Raw genomic sequence first — 20,761 nt, 5'->3', positions numbered from 1 at the left:
CTTATTGGGGCTATAAAGCGTCTAGACAACCCTCCCTTCTTTTTCACCTTCAGTCAGTCCCTAAGTAAAAGACATTTGTTTTTCTGGATATACCTGTATGGACTTTTCTTTGTCCCACAGTCATCGACAAAGGCATTTTTTTTCTCCCGTTCATCAGACAGTTGTTACAGAAACAACAAATAACCATAGACTGGACTTACTGAATTTCTATGGTCTCCCTCAAATTCAAGTTTCACTCTGATTTACACGTTATTTACTGTAATTCAACTTTACTATACTTCAAGGAAAAATGCATTGCTTTGGATGTAAAACTAACCTATTTCTCTCTGCCTTGGCTAAAGTTTGCATGTGCCTTTTAGCTGTTTGATTTGTTGTCATCTTTCTACTGAATGGAATCAATTCCATGTCCATAGTGTATGGAAACCTTGAACACCTCCCACCACACACAACAACATGGAGGGCAATGGGGTGGTCTGAAATCTGGGACAGAGTTACTTACTCATGTCCTTACTGATTTTAGCATGAATACCCCCATCCCATTTTATTTGAGAACAGTCCCCTTTTTGTGAAGATGGCTGACAGTGGAAATGGGGGTTGAGTAGGTAAAATAGGTTGGCCTATCCTTTTATGAGTTCAGTGGGCAATACATTCTTTACCACCTTGACCATTTACCAGAACTCACATGGTCTAATGACAAATATGGGAGGAGCTTCAGGGATTGCAGCTCTGACAATGTTTGAGTTTTTAAAAGGGGATTGTAAATCACATGTATTGTTTTACAATCTGGATCACAGGAGGTTGGTGGCACCTTAATTGGGGAGGACATGCTCGTGGTAATGGCTGGAGCGGAATGAGTGGAATGGTATCAAAGATGGTTTCTATGTGTTTGATGCCATTCCATGAGCGCTGTTCCAGACACTATTATGAGCCGTCCTCCCCTCAGCAGCCTCCACTGGTCTGGATATCCTCACATTAGATAGTACATCTATATGCTATCTGAATTGTGGCACTGAACTGACATATGGCACACAAACAAAGTATATGCTGCTCAAAGACATCTCCCAAAAATACTGTATATTGTAGCATTTTAATCATCATAGCAGTATGGTTCACCACACAGTTTCTACAATGATATTACAGTTTAATAGTAATAGTAGGGGTCTTGACCCTGACTATTATGCTGGAAGGTCAGAGTGATTGGACTCTGGGCCAAAGGTGTCTCTCTTGAGGAAGAGTCTGTTGTCTGTCTGTACTTCACTTGCATGTGATTTTAACCAATTTTCATCATTTCTATAATAATAAGAACTATATTTTCAGTAACCAGAAATACTTTCCCTAAACGTATTGGTAATTGGTAAATCAATGAACAAAATGATAATGTAAATACCTTTATGAATGATCTTAATACATTTTGGGGGGGACAATTTCACAATAATTTTTCATTTAGCTCAACTAGATCACATTGCAAAGGACAGCGTGCAAGGTTTATGGATAAGAAATCATATATTTGACTGCATGTTGGAAGAAAATGACAGATTAATATGAACCAAAATGTCTGCATGGGAATAATGTCTTATCAAAGGTATTTACAATTGTTCTACATGATAAAATACACTCTTCTAATGAGTACTCTAAACAAACTTTTTGAGTTGAATGATATTATTATGATTATCCAAGTGACAATATTTCCATAGATAAAGTATGGCAGATAAGGTAGGTCTAGATCTGTAACTCCTTTACCTCACTCCATCCATCCATCCATCCGTCACCGCCTATCCACTAGTATCGCATCTCACGCCCCCTTATGGCACTGCTTTTCTCATCAATGGGCCCTATTTGAATAATGTGGAAGCACTTGGACTGGAGCCAATCAGCTGTCAGAGGACCATGATACATCGCAATGCATTATTGATAATAATAATTACTTTGACATGCGCATTTCTACTTGAGGAGCAAATTTTCCAACCCGAAGAATTTGTAAAGAACGGAAGAAAATTGTGTTACTGTTTGCTCCCGATGTTTGCACCATGTCGAGGCGCAAGCAAGCTAAGCCACAGCAAATTAATTCCGATGAGCCCGGTTCGTCAGAAAATGGTGAGTTTCTGGATTGATAAATTACTTTTAGAAAGAGTCGCGCGGGGTTACATTTATACAATTTTGCAAGATATCAACAGAATAATTGGAAAGTGATACAATGTTTCTCCTCGCACTTTGACCTGGCTGGATCATGACCCTTGGAACTGACCACGCTTTTTCATGAATAAACCTGCGAGTTGAAGATTTCAACTCGTTTTTTTGTTGTTGCCAAAATAGGCTACAGTTGTTCACTTTTTGAAATTGTATGAGTTTCTTAATTGGAAACGTTTGATCGGTTTGACCAACTGATTAAGCAATTGCATTTTATTTGTCAGTGAGCCAGAAGCCCACTTTAAACGACACTGCCTTTCAACTTTTCTCTAATTTAAGTTACTTTTTCAAAATGTACCTATGGAATACGAAACGGGAATATCTGGGTGAAAATCACTAACGTGATTATTGCTGTAGGTTATTTGATTATCTGATTGTTTCGTTGGCTATCTTTTAGAATATCACCTTTTTAAACTTTTTTTGTTGTTTTTATACACAAAAGCAGTCTTATGATTTTATAGGCCTAATTGAACAACTATCCATTTTGGGCATTCGTTTTAGATGTTATTGCATGTGGTGTTTGTCTTTCATTATGACTAGCCTACTAATATGATTGCACTGTAGGTTTTCTTTAGCTTTCCATCATTATGTAGGTGTATATGGAATATATTTGATGTGGTGTGTTAGGTGGCAATTTTTAAACAAAGGTGTCGGACAGTATGAAATGTGACTCAGGAGTAAACTGACCTGAAGGCAATAAATCCCCCAGTTTAACGCATGACTGTTTTCTTTCCTACATATGTGGAGAGGTGGGGGATGGACGGAGCGTTAGTGGTAGGTTTGTAGGCAAGCAAGGGGTGGGGGTGCGGCTTGTGTTGCCATATGTAAGCCATAGTAATGAACATAACCTTTTATGAATGATTATTTTTCATTTACATTTTAGTCAGAGCGACTTACAGTTAGTGAGTGCATACATTATTATGATTTTTTTTTTTCATACTGGCCCCCCGTGGGAATCGAACCCACAACCCTGGCGTTGAGCTACATCCCTCAGCCTACTGATGGCACTTACACTAGACCGCCTTGATTGGGAGAGTGTAGATGTGCTATGACTTGTCGGAGATTCTTTGATCTGAGAATTGTCACTTGGGCTCCCGAGTTGCGCAGCAGTCTAAGGCACTGCATCTCAGTGCTAGAGGCGTCACTACAGACCCTGGTTCGATTCCAGGCTGTATAATAATCCGGCGGTGATTGGGAGTCCCATAGGGCGGAGCACAATTGGCCCGGCGTAGTCCGGGTTTGGCAGTCATTGTAAATAATAATTTGTTCGTAACTGACTTGCCTAGTTAAATAAAAAATATGTTCTGTTTGATACAATGTATCAATGTACTCTCATTGATAAGTGGCAAACTGGCAACCCCTGTGTGGTTTCACCTCGTGCCATATTGAACTATGAGACTAGATGATCTGATAGAATTTATGCGCCACCAAGTGGTTATATGAGTGGAGGGACACGTTGTGAAGTCAATCTTTTCTGATCTTTGTTTTAAATATTAATTGAATATCCCGATTTTAATCGAAGTTGTTTTTTTCTAGAAACTGGTTTTTCTCTCATTTTGTAGGTTGTAGGTTAATTGCGTCTTTTTCATAATCGACCACTTTTGCATAGTGATTGATAAGGTAACGTTCTCCTCCCGCTGCCTACTGCGTTATTATGCACTGAAACATTGGCAACTTCTTTGACAATGAACGGATTCTGAATAGCCTACCTACAATGTCATTTGCAACTTTTTCACCCGACCCCACTGAGCGATTAGCAAACCCAGCAACAATTGGGTTAGAAGAATGCAGACAGGCGGTCTAACCCCCCACAGTCGAGAGTACATTAGCATTTGACAATGCGACTGGTTGTTAAATGGCCTCGGGTGGGCAGACACATTTAAAATGATCACTTTAGGATTTATACCGGTTCACGTGTTCCATTTTGTAAAAATTTTGCTCGTATTACTTTGCATGTAAATGAGAACTTGATATGTCCTCCTGTAGCTCAGTTGGTAGAGCATGGCGCTTGCAACGCCAGGGTTGTGGGTTCGTTTCCCACGGGGGACCAGTGTGAAAAATGTATGCACTCACCAACTGTAAGTCGCTCTGGATAAGAGCGTCTGCTAAATGACTAAAATGTAAATATGCGGGCGATTTTCCCTGATCTTTTCTGGGTGTGAAAGTTAGAAAGACAAATCAATTGGTGTGAAGCAACTGCCCTGACTGGCCATAGGCATATGTAGTTTATATAACATTTGTTGATAAATTACATTTAAGTGCCGGTTATGTAGACTACATGGTTGTTTAATAGTTCGTTCACGCCTGCCCCTGTATCAGTGCGTTAGCGATGTCGACGATGAGTATAGCTATGACGTGTCTCTTCTCTAACGCTGAACACAGAAACTGGGGCAGTTCATACAGTACTTCCCAGACTTTAATTATTGTGGCAAATTCGGACTGATTATTACAGGCCCACACAATATGATATGGGTTCACATGTTAGCCAATCCTTATAATAAAGTATGATTGCTATAGGAATGTATTTCAGTTTCTAAATCGAAATGTGTCAGTAAAGCCAGGTTGCCCCTGTTTTTGTCTCAAATCAGATGTTGCCCTCTGCTGGCCCAGTTGTGCACTAAACCCTCATGTTAGCAATGCATTGACTGGAAATCTGATTAAATGCTTTTCATGAATGTAAGACTTTGATTCAAGCTTTGCCCACCAAAAGCACAGACTTTCTAATGTAGATGAGCCCCATTAGTTATTGCAGTATTTGAATACAACCTTTAGTATAGTTAAAATGCATTTGTGTGTGTTTGACTGAAATAAAAAAATATAAATAATTGATTGAATTTCAATTCTACGCAGATATGCGTATGCTGGCTATTTTAAATTATATCCAGACTATAATGAATTTATACTTTGTGAATTTAGTTGGTTTTTGTTATTTAATGGTGGTTTTAACCTGATTGCCCTGCTGATTTTCATTACAGGGGTTCTACAAGACGGTCAAACTGAAGAGGTTGGGAATGAGGCAAAAAGGTTTCGAATGGACACGACGAAGGTCTGCACCAAATGCTGTGCTGAATTCTTCGACGAGGCTGAATTTCTCGAACATCAGAATAATTGCACTAAAAGTCATGAGGCAGTCATCATGAAAGATGGAGCGAGGAGAGAAGTACCAGAAGAGTTCTCACAAGGAGACTCCCCTGGTGACTTCAAGAATGACCAGAATGACTGCCAGCCCAGCAGTAATTCTCTGTCAAAGTCCAATGCAGAGTCTATGGAAAGGATGGAGGATGAGGAAGGACCTAAATTAAATGGTGAGGAACAACCATCCAAACAAGACCAGGTAGAGATGTCTGACAGTCCCAGGCCTGAGATGAGTCACCATCAGCACCAGGCCTCATCCAAACTCCAAGATTCAAATGTCACCTTGGAGTCCATGCCTGGCACCAAAGTGGCCGTCACTCAGCATTCATCGAACAGTGGTTTGAACAACCGCAAGTCTCCACAGGCCTCCCAGGAGGCCTTGCAGGCCATCCCCATGATCCTGGAACAGCTGGTGGCCCTCCAGCAGCAGCAGATCCAACAGATCCAACTGACTGAGCAGATCCGTATCCAGGTGGCCATGATGGCTCCACAGAGCTTCCACTCGGCCAAAGGGACAGCAGTTGACCCCCTTAAAGCCCTAGGAGCTCACCTCTCCCAGCAGCTCTCTGCTGCAGCAGCCCTGATCAGTAAGAGGACCGGCCGCCAGAGTCTCTCGCTAGAGTCCCTCAAACAGGGCAAACTACCACAGTCCAACGGCATCCCCACCTCACTGGCTGGAGGCATGGGGCCGATGCCCTTCAAAGCAGATATGTTGAAGGGGCTCCCAGACCTGGCCAACCGCCTACCAGCGTTACTGCCTCAATCACCAGGCTCCATGGCTTTCCAAAGTCCCTTCACTGGCCTCTCATCAGGGTTGGATCCCTCTAAGAAAGTAAAGAGCAAGATCCCAAACATGCCTGAGTCTAAAAACGGGTCTGGTGGCGACAGCATGTACAAACACAAGTGTAAGTACTGTGGGAAAACCTTTGGGAACGACAGCGGGCTCCAGATCCATTTGCGCTCGCACACCGGAGAAAGACCGTTTAAATGTAACATCTGCGGAAACCGCTTCACAACCAAAGGAAACCTTAAAGTGCATTTCCAGAGACACAAGGAGAAGTACCCTCATATCAGGATGAACCCACACCCTGTGCCAGAACACCTTGACAACATTCCCACCAGCAGCGGTATCCCGTACGGCATGTCAATGCCCATTGAAGAGTCCAACATGGTGGAAATGAAGCCAATGCTTGGCATCCCATCTCCAGGTTTCCACCCATCAGCACTGCAGGGGTTCAAGCCTTCGTTTGATGGTTTCAGGAGCGACCCGTTCTCCCAAAGACCGTCATCATCAGGAAGTGATGGAGCATCAATTTCCTCAAACATGTTCAATCACGAAATGGGCTCTGATCAGAACCACCAGGTATCTAAAGAGCTAATGGGAGCACTGCATCACATGAACGGCAAAGACCTTCCCGGCGAACCCGACGGCTCTGAAACTGCCAAATTACAGCAGATGGTGGATGGGCTGGAAAAGAGGACCAATGACCCAAACGAGTGCTACATCTGCCACCGGGTGCTCAGCTGCCAGAGCTCCCTGAAGATGCATTACCGTACACACACGGGTGAGCGGCCCTACAAGTGTAAGATATGCGGCCGTGCCTTCTCCACCAAGGGCAACCTCAAAGCTCATTACAGTGTCCATCGGGCCAACACGCCCCTCAAGATGCAGCACTCCTGCCCCATCTGCCAGAAGAAGTTCACCAATGCTGTGGTTCTCCAGCAGCACATCCGCATGCACATGGGAGGCCAGATCCCCAACACCCCCATGCCAGAGACCCAGTTCGAGGCCTCTGAAGAAATGGACTCTTCTCTGCCCGACGAGAAGTCCATGGACATCAACGACTTTGATGAGAGCATGGAAGACCAATACACAGATCTTGACTCTCAGGAGAAGCCAAGTGACACCTCAGATTTTCTCCCACCAGCTGCGTCTGAGGAACCACGCCAGCCTCATCATGCTCCTCCATCCTCCGTGTTCTCCAGCATAGCTGCTCTGGAGAACCACATGAAGAACCTCACCTCAGCTCTCAACCTGCAGCGCCAAAGCAGCACCGCTTCAGAGAGTGACGGCGTGCCCCCCAAAGAGGCCCCCTCAGCCTCTGAGAGCCTCCGGGAGCAAGAGTACCAGAGCGGCCGCAGCCCCGCCATCTCCGACTCTGTCTCTTTCCACTCCTCATCCCCAGTCTACAGCCATGTGGGCAGCAGCAAGTCAAAGTCCCCAGAGTTAGCCTTCCCTGAGGATTACACCCGGAACAGGCCTAAACCAGACTCTGATGGTGGCTCTCAGGATGCCAGTGAGTCCAATGGCGCTCTGGACCTGACGGCACCCAGCTTCACCCCAAAAACCATAAAAGAAGAGCCTGGCCTGTACTTCACTAATGGAGAGTATGGTAAGTGTTTAAACCCCTTTGTTTAGAATGTGCTGTATTGTAAATCAATGGCATTCTCTGAATGGTTTTAAGAGTAGGCTGACTGGGAGTAATCTTTGAGTATTGTTTATTTACTGGAATCTTCTCCTTCTCAACAGCTCCCAGCCATTTGCCTCCTTTCATGAGGGTGCCCTCCAGTCTGGTCCAACTGGAGATGCAGATTCCGCCAGAGAGCTCAATGGGCATGAGCTCTCTATTTGTCTCTCAGATGCCCCAGGGAGCGGGAGGGCAGCCACGGGACAGCTCTAGTGCTCCCCGTAGATCCAGCAAGCAGCACCTGTGTAACTCCTGTGGCAAAAACTTCTCCTCTGCCAGCGCCCTGCAGATCCATGAGAGGACCCACACTGGAGAGAAGCCCTTCGGCTGCACCGTCTGTGGCAGGGCCTTCACCACTAGAGGCAACCTCAAGGTAAGGCTGTCTTTCATAGAAGATACATGCTATAAAAGCCTCCATCTTTCATGGACTCTGTGGTCTGATATGATACTTTTGTAATGTATATGCAACAAAAAATGAGGTATTTTTAACAGTAATTTTCTGTAGTAATACATTCTGGATCACGCTTTTATGAACATTGGCACTTTTTCTTGATGTGTATTCTATCTATATTTGTTTTAGGTGCACGTTACAACTCACATGTGGAACAGCTCTGCGAGGCGCGGCCAGCGCCTCTCTCTGGACAACCCCATGGCCCTGATAGCCATGAGCTCAGAGTCTGGCAACATGATGCCAGAGATGATGCCACCTCCCAAGGAACAGGGTCCTCCTCAGCCAATGAACTTCGACCAGTCTCTGTGGAACCAGTATGCCGCTGCTTTCACCAACGGCCTGTCCATGAAGACTAACGAGATCTCTGTGATCCAAAATGGTGGTATGCCTGGTAGCCTGGCCGGTGGTCCTCTGGTCCGCTCGACTGGAGGCCTGATGAAAATGGATGGGTCCCACTCTGGTCTGCCTGCCACCATGGCAGAGATGGAGAAGAATGGCTCAGAGAGCGTGGCCAAATCTCAGTTCCTACATTTCATGGAGGAAGGGAAAATTGCAGTGAACTAGTTTTGAAATGGAAGAACAAGGCAGTTTTATCTGTTTTGCTTAGTTTTTTTCATCGATTGTGTACAGATTTTGAATGTTCATAGTAGCAATGTTGGCTAACATTTGCCACTTGGTCCTCGACAGGTACAATCAACACGTGCTATTCCAACACTTTTAGGAGATCGTCCTTAACCCTTGCTGAACATATTGCTGGTTTTTGCAAAGCCTATTTGGAACTCTCAGTAACTTAAATGATGCAGCTCTTCCCTACCCTTTCATTTGAACAATTCATCCCTTAAAAGTGTTACATTTAGTTGAACTAGATATAACTACTGGAGTTGTATTTACTGTTTTGTTATTTTTTTCTCAATATATGCGGGTATATCTGTGAGTGACTCCTTTTAGTCTTGTATCCAGAAGTTGAATGTATGGCTTACCTGAAACCGCTTTGATTCAGAATGTCTGATGGAAGAACCTGTACTTTGAATGATTTTGTCTAGCATTTGAAAATATTCAGTGTATGACTGATTGTGGACACCATTGTTTTAGTGCCAATAAACAAGTGGTTATCCTGATTCCTCTGTACAGTACATAACTGCTTGGCTCTACTCCTATTGTGTGCTATACATTTGATGTTTATATAATGACCAACAGTCTCTCACGATATTTCAGAGGGAAGCGTTTTATTTCAAGTTTGGAGATGCTCTGAGGTGGTCTACTGAGAGAGTTATCTGTCAGGTGTCATGTACTTTTGTTTGATCCAGACAGGCCTACAGATGTGCTCAGTTGTCCATTTTGGATATTGATAATTTTTCCAGATATGTTACACATGTTGAGACAAAGTAGTTTATTTTGCCTTTCTCTCTAAAACCGAAAAACCTCGTGCCTAGCTAGAATATGGATTGTTGCTATATTGTCTTTTTTATTTTTAAAGCACCACAAGATTGTAATGGTTATTTTTGTCTGTTTTGACTGATACTATTTTTCTATAGTGCATTGTTTCTGGAAGTGTTTTTTTTATTTGTTTTATTTTTTAAACTCACATTTACGTTATTGTTTTGTTCTTTTTGCTCCCATTAACCTTTTTCTCGACCAGCAGAGCTTCTGCGTCTTTTGGTGGGTTGTTTTCTGAAAGCTATAGTTGTGTTCTAAATGGCACCCTATTCCATAGTGCACTACTTTTGACCAGAGCCCCATGGGCCCTGGCCAAAGGTAGTTCACCATATAGGGAATATGATGCCATTTGGGACTCACCCATATAATGCTGAATTCTCTCAATCATGCCTGCACTTTATATTTCTTCAAATTTTTGGTAAGCTTATAATTTTGACGGCAACATTTCAAAACCATCCATCTTGACTTTGTTTACCTTGGTGGTCATATTAGAGAGGGTACATCAGTGATTTGTTGCCTTTTATTTTCTTACTTTGTTTGAGGACTTGGAAATGTTGACTTCCAAATTTTACTCAACATTTCACTCAATTCCCAACTCTGTTAAGTGACATATTTCAATACTTCTCTCCATTGACTGATACAAGTGCGAATCTACTATACATTATTTTATCAACTGTTGAATCTTATAAACTTTTTGTTTATTTATATTGCGTGCGATGCCAGATTTTGGGGGGTGACTCACTACCTCATTTAGATATTAGTTTTTCCTCCACCTACCCTCAAGGTTAACAAAGGTACATTTGCTCTCTGATACATTCTGAGTAAGCAATGATATGCTTTCATTCTTCTCATCTACTGAGTTGTAAGTAATGAATGTATCACTGGACTCTTTGCACAACTCAGAATGCTCAGATGAACTCTAGAATACTGTTGTACATTCCCCATTTAAAATGCATTTACCAAGTTGTGCCTTGTTTAAAAAATCTAATCATGTCAGAACTGCTTTGAGGTTGTCTCTAAAATTGAAGAAATGTTGAGCCTGTTTAGGCTTGTTTACAATGTAAATGTCCTCTGTTTTCTTTCATTTGTTTCCTTATCGCCTAAACGTTACCTTCTGGTCTTATGAAAATAAAAATCAGGGTGACTTTTCCAACTTGGGTTTGCATTCTGTTTTCTGTCCCCATCATGCCATGCATTATTCTGAAAATCATGTGATGTTGCAGTGTTTTATTTCATTGTATGAAGTTGATCTCTTTAGTTGTCTATGAAGAGTTCGTTACAGTCCTGCCAATGAAATGCTATCTGATCTGTTCTGTCAGGGCATACACTTTGTGGATTACATGGGTCTGTTCTTGCTACTTTTCTTTCATTTGCATCGTGCACACCCCTGCTTTCCATCTAGTCTCCTTCAGATGACACAATTGTTAGTTTGGTTGCTGATCTCACTTGTCCTAGGAATGAATGTTGGCTCCCAAGGCAATTTGCATCCTCAACTAAATTCATTTGCATCTCTATCCAACTAGCAGTCTATTCAAAAATGTCCCCCCCCCCCCACAATCAAATCTAACAATCTGTTTGACAGATGAAGGCCTAGATCGGTCTTTGGGTGGTTAGCAAAATGGAGGTAGCGTAATAAGTTTATCCAACCATTTTTAGATAAAATGATCCCCCAAAACCGGGCCCATCAGGTGTTGCAGGTATAGACCTAATTTAAAGTATCCTATTCCAATTTGGGTCTCTTGAAATGGAGCGCAAGATGGCACATAGGCTACTGGGTTAAAGTTCTGATCAGTGCATTACTCTGGACAAGCCCCTAGGCCTGTTGGAATGAAGATAAAAAATTTTAAATATATACATTTTAAGCCATTGGAGATTTGTCGTATAATGTTATAGGCCATAATCTATAGGTTCATATTTTTAAATACTATTTCATCACACCAATTCTAACCTATTTCATAAAGCGAAATGGCATCAGCTAAAAAAAAAATGGAGCAGAGCCAAGCCACTAGCTGAAGCATGCCCAGAGCAGCCACTGACAGATCGAGAAGCCTCCGCCCAGAACGCAGAGACTGCGAGGTGGCGTCACCGTCAACTGGGCTGCAGGAATGACGGACAATATTGCTTTGCAACCAGTGAGACACAAAAAAAGACACGACAATAAAAACAGGAATGGGTAAGAACAAAAAATACGTTGTATACACTGTACATTTTAATAAGAACGACGATGTTAGGCGGATTTAGCTGTTATTTAGCTCGATGGCTAATAACACGAATTGTTTTCAAAACCCGCGGACGAATATCTACATTGTAACCATATATTCTAAACGTTCAAGATGAAAGTAACCAATTTTCTAAAAAAAACACAATTGACGGGCTTGTTTAGGGAAATAGATGTATCATCCATTCTTGTTCCGGGTGCTGTCTGTCCTGTCGGTGCTAGTACAATATTAATCGCCTATTGTTAAGTATCCATGGGACAATGTCATATAGACCGATAAAAAAAAACAAAAAACTCCGCATTATGCTTCTAAATAAGATGGGATAATGTGGCATGGTTGACTGGCATTCTTTGTGTCATTGCGTTGAACCAGCCCAAACAGTGCAGGCCTTATAAGAATCAGCACTTGTTTAGAGCAGGGTTTCCCAAACTCGGTCCTGGGGCCCCCCCTCGGTGCATGCGTTTTTTTTTTTTTTTTTCAAGCACTACACAGCTGATTCAAATAATCAAAGCTTGATTATGAGTTGGTTATTTGAATCAGCTGTGTAGTGCTAAGGCAAAAAAAAGTGCACTCATGGGCCCCAGGACCCTGGTTTAGGGAACAGCAAACCACCATGACTATCTATCAATAGACACATAATATGTATGATGTGACTTTTATTATTACACAGTGTATTATATGAAAAATAAAAATAAATATAATTATAACTCCTATTTCCTGAGGGACGCTGGCCCATGTTGCCTCCAATGCTTCCCACAGTTGTGTCAAGTTGGCTGGATGTCCTTTGGGTGGTGGACCATTCTTGATACATACAGGAAACTGTTGAGTGTGAAAAACCCAGCAACGTTGCAGTTCTTGACACAAACTGGTGCGCCTGGCACCTACTACCCTACCCCGTTCAAAGGCACTTAAATATTTTGTCTTGCCCATTCACCCTCTGAATGGCACACATACACAATCCATGTCTCAATTGTCCAAGGCTTTAAAATCATTCTTTATCCTGTCTCCTCCCCTTGATCTACACTGATTGAAGTGGATTTAACAAGGGACATCACTAAGGGATCATAGGTTTCACCTGAATTCACCTGGTCAGTCTATGTCATGGAAAGAGTAGGTGTTCTTACTGTTTTGTATACTCAGTATACAGTGCTTTCGGAAAGTATTCAGACCCCTTGACTTTTTCCATATTTGTTACGTTACAGCCTTATCCTAAAATTTATTAAATTGTTTTTTCACCTCATCAATCTACACACAATATCCCATAATGACTAAGCAGAAACAGGTTTTAAACCCCGGAAATATCACATTTACATAAGTATTCAGACCCTTTACTCAGGACTTTGTTGAAGCACCTTTGGCAGCGATTACAGCCTCAAGTCTTCTTGGGTATGACGCTACAAGCTTGGCACACCTATATTTGGGGAGTTTCTCCCATTCTTCTCTGCAGATCCTTTCAAGCTCTGGATGGGGACTGTTGCTGCACAGCTATTTTCAGCTCTCTCCAGGGATGTTAGATCGGGTTCAAGTCCGGGCTCTGGCTGGGCCACTCAAGGACATTCAGAGACTTGTTCCGAAGCCACTCCTGCTTTTCTTGGCTGTGTGATTAGGGTCGTTGTCCTGTTGGAAGGTGAACCGTCGCCCCAGTCTGAGGTCCTGAGCGCTCTGGAGCAGGTTTTCATCAAGTATCTCTGTGTACTTTGCTTCGTTTATCTTTTCCTCAAACCTGACAAGTCTCCCAGTCCCTGCCGCTGAAAACATCCCCACAGCATGATGCTGCAACCACCATGCTTCACCGTATGGATGATGCCAGGTTTCCAGATGTGACACTTGGGCATTTAGGCCAAAGAGTTCAATCTTGGTTTCATCAGACCAGAAAATCTTGTTTCTCATGGTATGAGAGTCCTTTAGGTGCCTTTTGGCAAACTCCAAGCGTGCTGTCATGTGCCTTTTACAGAGGAGTGGCTTCCGTCTGGCCACTCTACCATAAAGGCCTGATTGGTGGAGTGCTGCGGAGATGGTTGTCCTTCTGGAAGGTTCTCCCATCTCCACAGAGGATCCCTAGAGCTCTGTCAGAGTGGGCATCGGTTTCTTGGTCACCTCCCTGACCAAGGCCCTTCTCCCTCGATTGCTCAATCCTGGTGGTTCCAAACGTCTTCCATTTCTTTAATTTTCCTATTTTGTTGCATTACAACCTGTAATTTAAATGTATTTTTATTTGGATTTCATGTAATGGACATATTCAAAATAATCAAAATTGGTGAAGTGAAATGAAAAAAAACTTGTTTCAAAAAATTCTTTAAAAAAAGATACTGGAAAAGTGGTGCGTGCATATGTATTCACCCCCTTTGCTATGAAGCCCTAAATAAGATCTGGTGCAACCAATTACCTTCAGTCACATAATTAGTTAAATAAAGTCCACCTGTGTGCAATCTAAGTGTCACATGATCTGTCACATGATATCAGTATATATACACCTATTCTGAAAGGCCCCAGAGTCTGCAACACCACTAAGCAAGGGGTACCACCAAGCAAGCGGCACCATGAAGAGCAAGGAGCTCTCCAAACAGGTCAGGGGCAAAGTTGTGGAGAAGTACAGATCAGGGTTGGGTTATAAAAAAATATCAGAAACTTTGAACATCACATGGAGCACCATTAAATCCATTATAAAAAAATTCAAAGAATATGGCACCACAACAAACCTGACAAGAGAGGGCCGCCCACCAAAACTCACGGCCCAGGTAAGGAGGGCATTAATCAGAGAGGCATCAAAGAGACCAAAGATAACCCTGAAGGAGCTGCAAAGCTCCACAGCAGAGATTGGAGTATCTGTCCATAGGACCACTTCAAGCCGTACACTCCACAGAGCTGGGCTTTACGGAAGAGTGGCCAGATAAAAGCCATTACTTAAAGAAAAAAATAAGCAAACACGTTTGGTGTTCGCCAAAAGGCATGTGGAAGACTCCCCAAACATATAGAAGAAGGTACTCTGATCAGATGAGACTAAAATTGAGCTTTTTGGCCATCAAGGAAAACGCTATGTCTGGCGCAAACCCAACACCTCATCACCCCGAGATCACCATCCCCACACTGAAGTATGGTGGTGGCAGCATCATGCTTTGGGGATGTTTTTCATCGACAGGGACTGGGAAACTGGTCAGAATTGAAGGAATGATGGATGGCGCTAAATACAGGGACATTCTTGAGGGAAACCAGTTTCAGTCTTCCAGAGATTTGAGACTGGGGCGGAGGTTCACCTTCCAGCAGGACAATGACCCTAAGCATACTGCTAAAGCAACACTCGAGTGGTTTAAGGGGAAACATTTAAATGTCTTGGAATGGCCTAGTCATAGCCCAGACCTCAATCCAATTGAGAATCTGTGGTATGAGTTAAAGATTGCTGTACACCAGCGGAACCCATCCAACTTGAAGGAGCTGGAGCAGTTTTGCCTTGACGAATGGGCAAAAATCCCAGTGGCTAGATATGCCAAGCTTATAGAGACATACCCCAAGAGACTTGCAGCTGTAATTGCTGCAAAAGGTGGCTCTACAAATTATTGACTTTTGGGGCGTTAATAGTTATGCACGCTCAAGTTTTCTGTTTTTTTTGTCTTATTTCTTGTTTGTTTCACCCCAAAAAATATTTTGCATCTTCAAAGTGGTAGGCATGTTGTGTAAATCAAATGATACAACCCCCCCCAAAATCCATTTTAATTCCAGGTTGTAAGGCAACAAAATAGGAAAAATTCCAAGGGGGGTGAATACTTTCACAAGCCACTGTAAGAATGAAGGAGGCCACTGTGTTCTTGGGGACCTTCAATGCTGCAGACATTTTTTGGTACCCTTCCCCAGATCTGTGCCTCGACACAATCCTGTCTCGGAGGTCTACGGGCAAGGCACACTTAACCAGCATGGCTACCACAGCATTCTGCAGCGATACGCCATCCCATCTGGTTTGGGCTTAGTGGGACTATCATTTGTTTTTCAACAGGACAATGACCCAACACACCTCCAGGCTGTGTAAGGGCTATTTGACCAAGAAGGAGAGTGATTGAGTGCTGCATCAGATGACCTGGCCTCCACAATCCCCCGACCTCAACCCAATTGAGATGGTTTGGGATGAGTCGGATGGCAGAGTGAAGGAAAAGCAGCCAAAAAGTGCTGGTGAAGCTTGTTGAGAGAATGCCAAGAGTGTGCAAAGCTGTCATCAAGGCAAAGGGTGGCTATTTGAAGAATCTCAAATATAAAATATACATTTTGATTTGTTTAACACTTTTTTGGTTACTACATGATTCCATATGTGTTATTTCATAGTTTTGAGTCTTCACTATTATTCTACAATGTAGTAAAATGTAAAAATAAAGAAAAACCCTTGAATGAGTAAGTGTGTCCAAACTTTTGACTGGTACTGTATATATTTATGTGTTCTTGAAATTAAATATTTCCTTTGAAGTAAAGTAGGCCTACTGTAGCTTGACTTCTTAATGTAAGCGGCATTGGCTCACATATTCCATATTTTGTGAAAGTGAGCAGTACGTCTAATTATTTTATTTCAATATGAATCAATTTGACATGCATGCTTTCTCCTAACTCCAGTACAGAGGGGACTTTTGTGAAGTTGTTGTCTCGCACATCTGAAAGGGTAACTTCATTATACTGGATGTCTTGAAAATCAGGTTCTGCATTCATCCAATTTGTAGTAAGCAGAGTCCTAGTTTGAACACAGATTTCTATTTTCGGAATTATGATAGAAGGGGTTAAATTACTCACTTTATCTACAGTCAGTGATTCATTATTCAGGTAATTAGTATCTAGAATGTGTACAATATTTGATCTGTAATAGGCACATGGCAACCCATAAGGTTAGGTTACCAGCTGGCTGTGTAACGATCCCGGCAGTCTGAGTCGGGTCCTGTCTGTGGACTAGTTTTTCTGCTCGTGATCTCCAGTTTCCCGAGGGTTCTGGAACGCTCCGGGGAGCTCTCTTGATTTCCGCACCTGCATCCCATCAGCAATCTGCACACCTGGTCCTGATCATCACCCTTCTTAGGCTCTGGCCTAACATCCATTCCCTGCCGGATCGTTAGCCATGAACAGTAGGTTTACCAGAGTATCAGTCTTAGAGCTTCTAGCGTTAGTTTTGTTGTTTTGCACCTTGTTGGTTTGTTGTTTACTGACCTCCGTTTTGTTCCATCTGCAGTCACTCGTCCGGAACCTTCATCCAACCTCTGCCTGGTGGTCGGCGGCTGCCGAGCCATGATTGGATCAACCACTGCACCCCCAACAACTAATCAACGCCGCCCGCTCTGTTCCCTGGATTATTCAGCATCACTCTTGAATTTGTAAATAAACACTCACCTTCGTTTCTACTTACCTTGTCCTGGTCTGCTTCTGGGTTCTGGCTTTGTAACTCGTGACAGAACGATCCGGCCAGTAATGAACCCAGCGGACCTGGACTCTGTTCGCCATGCCATTACCCATCAGGAGAAGATGTTGGGCCATCATAGCACGGAGCTACAGGAGATCGCGTTGGCAGTTCGGAACCTTTCTACCGGTCTGACGGAGGTCCAGAACCAGCGCAAGTTTCCGGTGGAGGATCCACTACCGGTTTCACCCATCTCGCCTGCCGCGTCTGGAGCGGTGTCCTTCCGTGAGCCCAAGGTTCCGACGCGGATAAATATGAGGGGGAGCTGGGAAGATGCCGTTCTTTCCTTATGCAGTGTGGGTTAGTGTTCGATCTACAGCCCTACTCTTATGCCACAGACAAGGCTAGGATAGCCTTTGTGATTGAGTTGCTGCGTGGTCGAGCGCTGGAGTGGGCTTCAGCCGTTTGGGAACGACAAGACCCCTGCATGGCTTCATACCAGGGGTTCACGGCCGAGATGAGGAAGCTTTTCGACCATTCCGTCCGAGGGAGGGACGCAGCTAGGCGCCTGTTTTCGCTTCACCAAGGAACTCGCAGCGTGGCCGACTTCGTGATCGAGTTCAAGACGTTGGCTGTGGAGAGTGGGTGGAATGAGGAGTCTCTGCAAGCGGCCTTTTACCAGGGTCTGTCGGAGCAGCTCAAGGATGAGTTGATCTCCTATCCGGAGCCTAGTGACCTGGACAGCTTGGTAGCCTTGTCTATTCGGGTGGATAATCGAGTCCGAGAGCGAAGGAGGGAGAAGCAATGGGGTCCGTCCAATCGATCAGCTTCTCAGGTTCCAGTCGGGTCGGGGATTGGACCAGAATACGTCGATCATCGTCCACCACACAGGATTAGTGGAGAGGTCCTGTCTCCCGATTCGGAACCAATGCAAGTAGGGCGGCACGGGTTAACCAAGGAGGAACGCCAACTCAGACGTAGGACTAACTGTTGCCTCTACTGTGGTGGTTCGGGACATTACCTCGCCACCTGTTCCCGGCGGTCGTCAAACTGCGCGGCTCGCTAAAGTTGGGAGGACTTTTAGCGAGCCAGTTTCGACCTCTCAATACCTCTGTCAGACCCGTTTCCGGCTACCCTTGTGAACAGGAATCAGAGCTTAGCGATTAACGCTTTTATCGATTCAGGTGCCGATGGAAGCTTTCTTGATGCCGAGTTGGTGGAACAGCTGGGGCTTTCCAAGGAGCAATTGCCGGAAGCCATTGAAGCGACCACTCTGAACGGCAGTAGTCTGGCACGTATCACGATGAGGACTGAGCCGGTTAAGATGCTGTTGTCGGGGAATCATTCGGAGATGATTTCATTCTTCATTCTGCCGTCTTCCCATGTTCCTCTGGTCCTTGGATACCCCTGGCTGAAGGAACACAATCCCACGTTCGATTGGGTGACGGGCAAGGTAACGAGTTGGAGCCTTGATTGTCATGCTAACTGTCTCAAGACTGCCTGTCCCCATTCGGTTCCCAGTCAGGTGATTGAGGCTAAACCCCCAGATTTGTCCCTGGTTCCCGAGACATATCACGATTTGGGGGAAGTGTTCAGTAAGCAGAAGGCTCTGTCACTCCCTCCCCACCGACCATATGATTGTGCCATCAACCTGTTCCCTGGAGCTGTCTACCCCAAGGGAAGGTTATACAGTATCTCCCGCCCTGAACGTGAGGCTTTGGAGACCTACATCAAGGAGTCCCTAGCTGCTGGTCTCGTTCGTCCCTCGTCATCACCCCTGGGGGGCAGGATTCTTCTTTGTGGGTAAGAAGGATGGCTCTCTTCGACCGTGTATTGATTATCGGGGGTTGAATGACATCACGGTCAAGAACAAGTATCCCCTGCCCTTGATGAGTTCTGCCTTCGACTCCTTACAGGGTGCTACGGTGTTCACCAAGCTAGACCTACGCAATGCGTATCACATGGTCCGGATCAGAGAGGGAGACGAGTGGTTGACGGGTTTCAATACACCGATGGGTCACCGAGTATCAGGTGATGCCGTTTGGACTGACCAATGCTCCAGCGGTATTCCAGAGTATGGTGAACGACGTCCTGAGAGATATGATCGGTCTCTTTGTGTTTGTTTATCTGGATGACATTCTGATCTTCTCGAAGGAACCTTCCGACCACGTCCAGCATGTCCGGCAGGTTCTGCAGCGATTGTTGGAGAATCGCCTGTTCGTGAAGGCCGAGAAGTGCGAGTTTCACGCCCACACGACATCCTTTCTCGGGTACATCATCTCCAGGGGAGAGATTAGGATGGACCAGGAGAAGGTTAGAGCGGTTCTGGAATGGGCCCAGCCCGGTACGAGATTGCAGCTCCAGAGATTTTTGGGGTTTGCGAATTTCTACCGCAGATTCATCCGGGATTACAGCCGTGTGGCCGCTCCGTTAACTGCCTTGACTTCCAGTATCAGGAGCTTCAAGTGGAATCCGGAGGCGGATCGAGCGTTTCTGGATTTGAAGAGGCGATTCACCAACGCACCGATTCTCTCTCAACCGGACACGGCCCGTCAGTTCGTCGTTGAAGTGGACGCGTCTGATGTGGGAGTTGGCGCCATCCTGTCGCAGCGATGCTCCACGGACAGTAAACTCCATCCCTGCGCCTACTACTCTCGTCGCCTTTCGCCTGCGGAGAGGAATTACGATGTGGGTAACCGGGAGCTTCTCGCGGTGAAACTTGCCTTGGAGGAGTGGCGCCACTGGTTGGAGGCGGAGCAACCGTTTATTGTCTGGACTGACCACAAGAATCTTGCTTACGTGCAATCGGCTAGACGTCTCAACTCCCGTCAGGCCAGGTGGTCGTTGTTTTTCGGACGATTCAATTTTTTCCCTGACGTTCCGACCTGGATCTAAGAACGGCAAGGCGGACGCCTTGTCTCGGATGTTCTCCAAGACGGAGGAGAGTGGGTCCAAGACCGAGACAATTCTCCCCCGGAACTGCGTCGTGGGAGCTGTTAGGTGGAAGATTGAGGAGGAGGTGATGGCGGCCCTTCGGACGCAGCCCGGTCCCGTAACGGTCCACCCGGGTCGGTTGTTTGTGCCTGAGTCGGTTCGTCCTGCGGTCCTCAAATGGTCCCACGCCAGCAAGATGGCTTGTCACCCTGGCGTGGCTCGGACGATGGCGTTTCTTCGCAGACGTTTTTGGTGGCCTGCCATGGCCGAGGATACTCGGGGTTATGTTGCTGCCTGTCCAGTGTGTGCGCAGAATAAGAGTACCAATCGGCCCAGCTCTGGACTACTTCACCCCCTTCCTATTCCCCGCGACCATGGTCGCATCTGGCCCTGGACTTTGTCACTGGGTTGCCCGCTTCTGAGGGGAACACGGTCGTTCTGACTATCGTGGACAGATTCAGCAAGTTCGCCCACTTTGTGCCAATTGCCAAGCTTCCCTCTGCCTCGGAGACGTCCGAGATCCTGGTTAGGGAGGTTTTCAGGGTCCACGGTTTGCCCAGTGATATCG

General features: G+C 44.9%; 2 protein-coding genes across 2 annotated transcripts in view; both read left to right on the top strand.

Moving 5' to 3' along the window:
* The first annotated feature begins 1,978 nt into the window (after positions 1–1,978).
* LOC121537966 (sal-like protein 4) lies at positions 1,979–10,831 on the top strand. Its single transcript, XM_041845648.2, has 4 exons — positions 1,979–2,094; positions 5,163–7,715; positions 7,853–8,163; positions 8,371–10,831. Exons 1-4 carry the CDS (start codon positions 2,028–2,030, stop codon positions 8,803–8,805), a joined length of 3,366 nt encoding a protein of 1,121 aa, XP_041701582.1. The 5' UTR covers positions 1,979–2,027; the 3' UTR covers positions 8,806–10,831.
* Positions 10,832–11,741: 910 nt separating this feature from the next.
* LOC121537965 (probable phospholipid-transporting ATPase IIA) overlaps positions 11,742–20,761 on the top strand; it is a 51,150-nt gene continuing 42,130 nt past the window's right edge. The window contains exon 1 of the mRNA XM_041845647.2: positions 11,742–11,851. Coding sequence (XP_041701581.1) covers positions 11,784–11,851 — 68 coding nt within the window. The 5' untranslated portion in view covers positions 11,742–11,783. The remainder of the gene's footprint in view (positions 11,852–20,761) is intronic.

The sequence above is a fragment of the Coregonus clupeaformis genome, chromosome 24, assembly GCF_020615455.1.
Source record: "Coregonus clupeaformis isolate EN_2021a chromosome 24, ASM2061545v1, whole genome shotgun sequence".
Lineage (NCBI taxonomy): Eukaryota > Metazoa > Chordata > Actinopteri > Salmoniformes > Salmonidae > Coregonus > Coregonus clupeaformis.
Note: the sequence above shows the minus strand (reverse complement) of the source record. Positions and strands in the feature narration are given on the sequence as shown.

Coding starts and splice junctions, on each gene's coding strand:
- LOC121537966 (XM_041845648.2), top strand. CDS start 2,028: ATGTCGAGGCGCAAGCAAGCTAAGCCACAGCAAATTAATTCCGATGAG. Junction 7,716..7,852: donor CTTCACTAATGGAGAGTATG/GTAAGTGTTTAA, acceptor CCTTCTCAACAG/CTCCCAGCCATTTGCCTCCT. Junction 8,164..8,370: donor CCACTAGAGGCAACCTCAAG/GTAAGGCTGTCT, acceptor TATTTGTTTTAG/GTGCACGTTACAACTCACAT.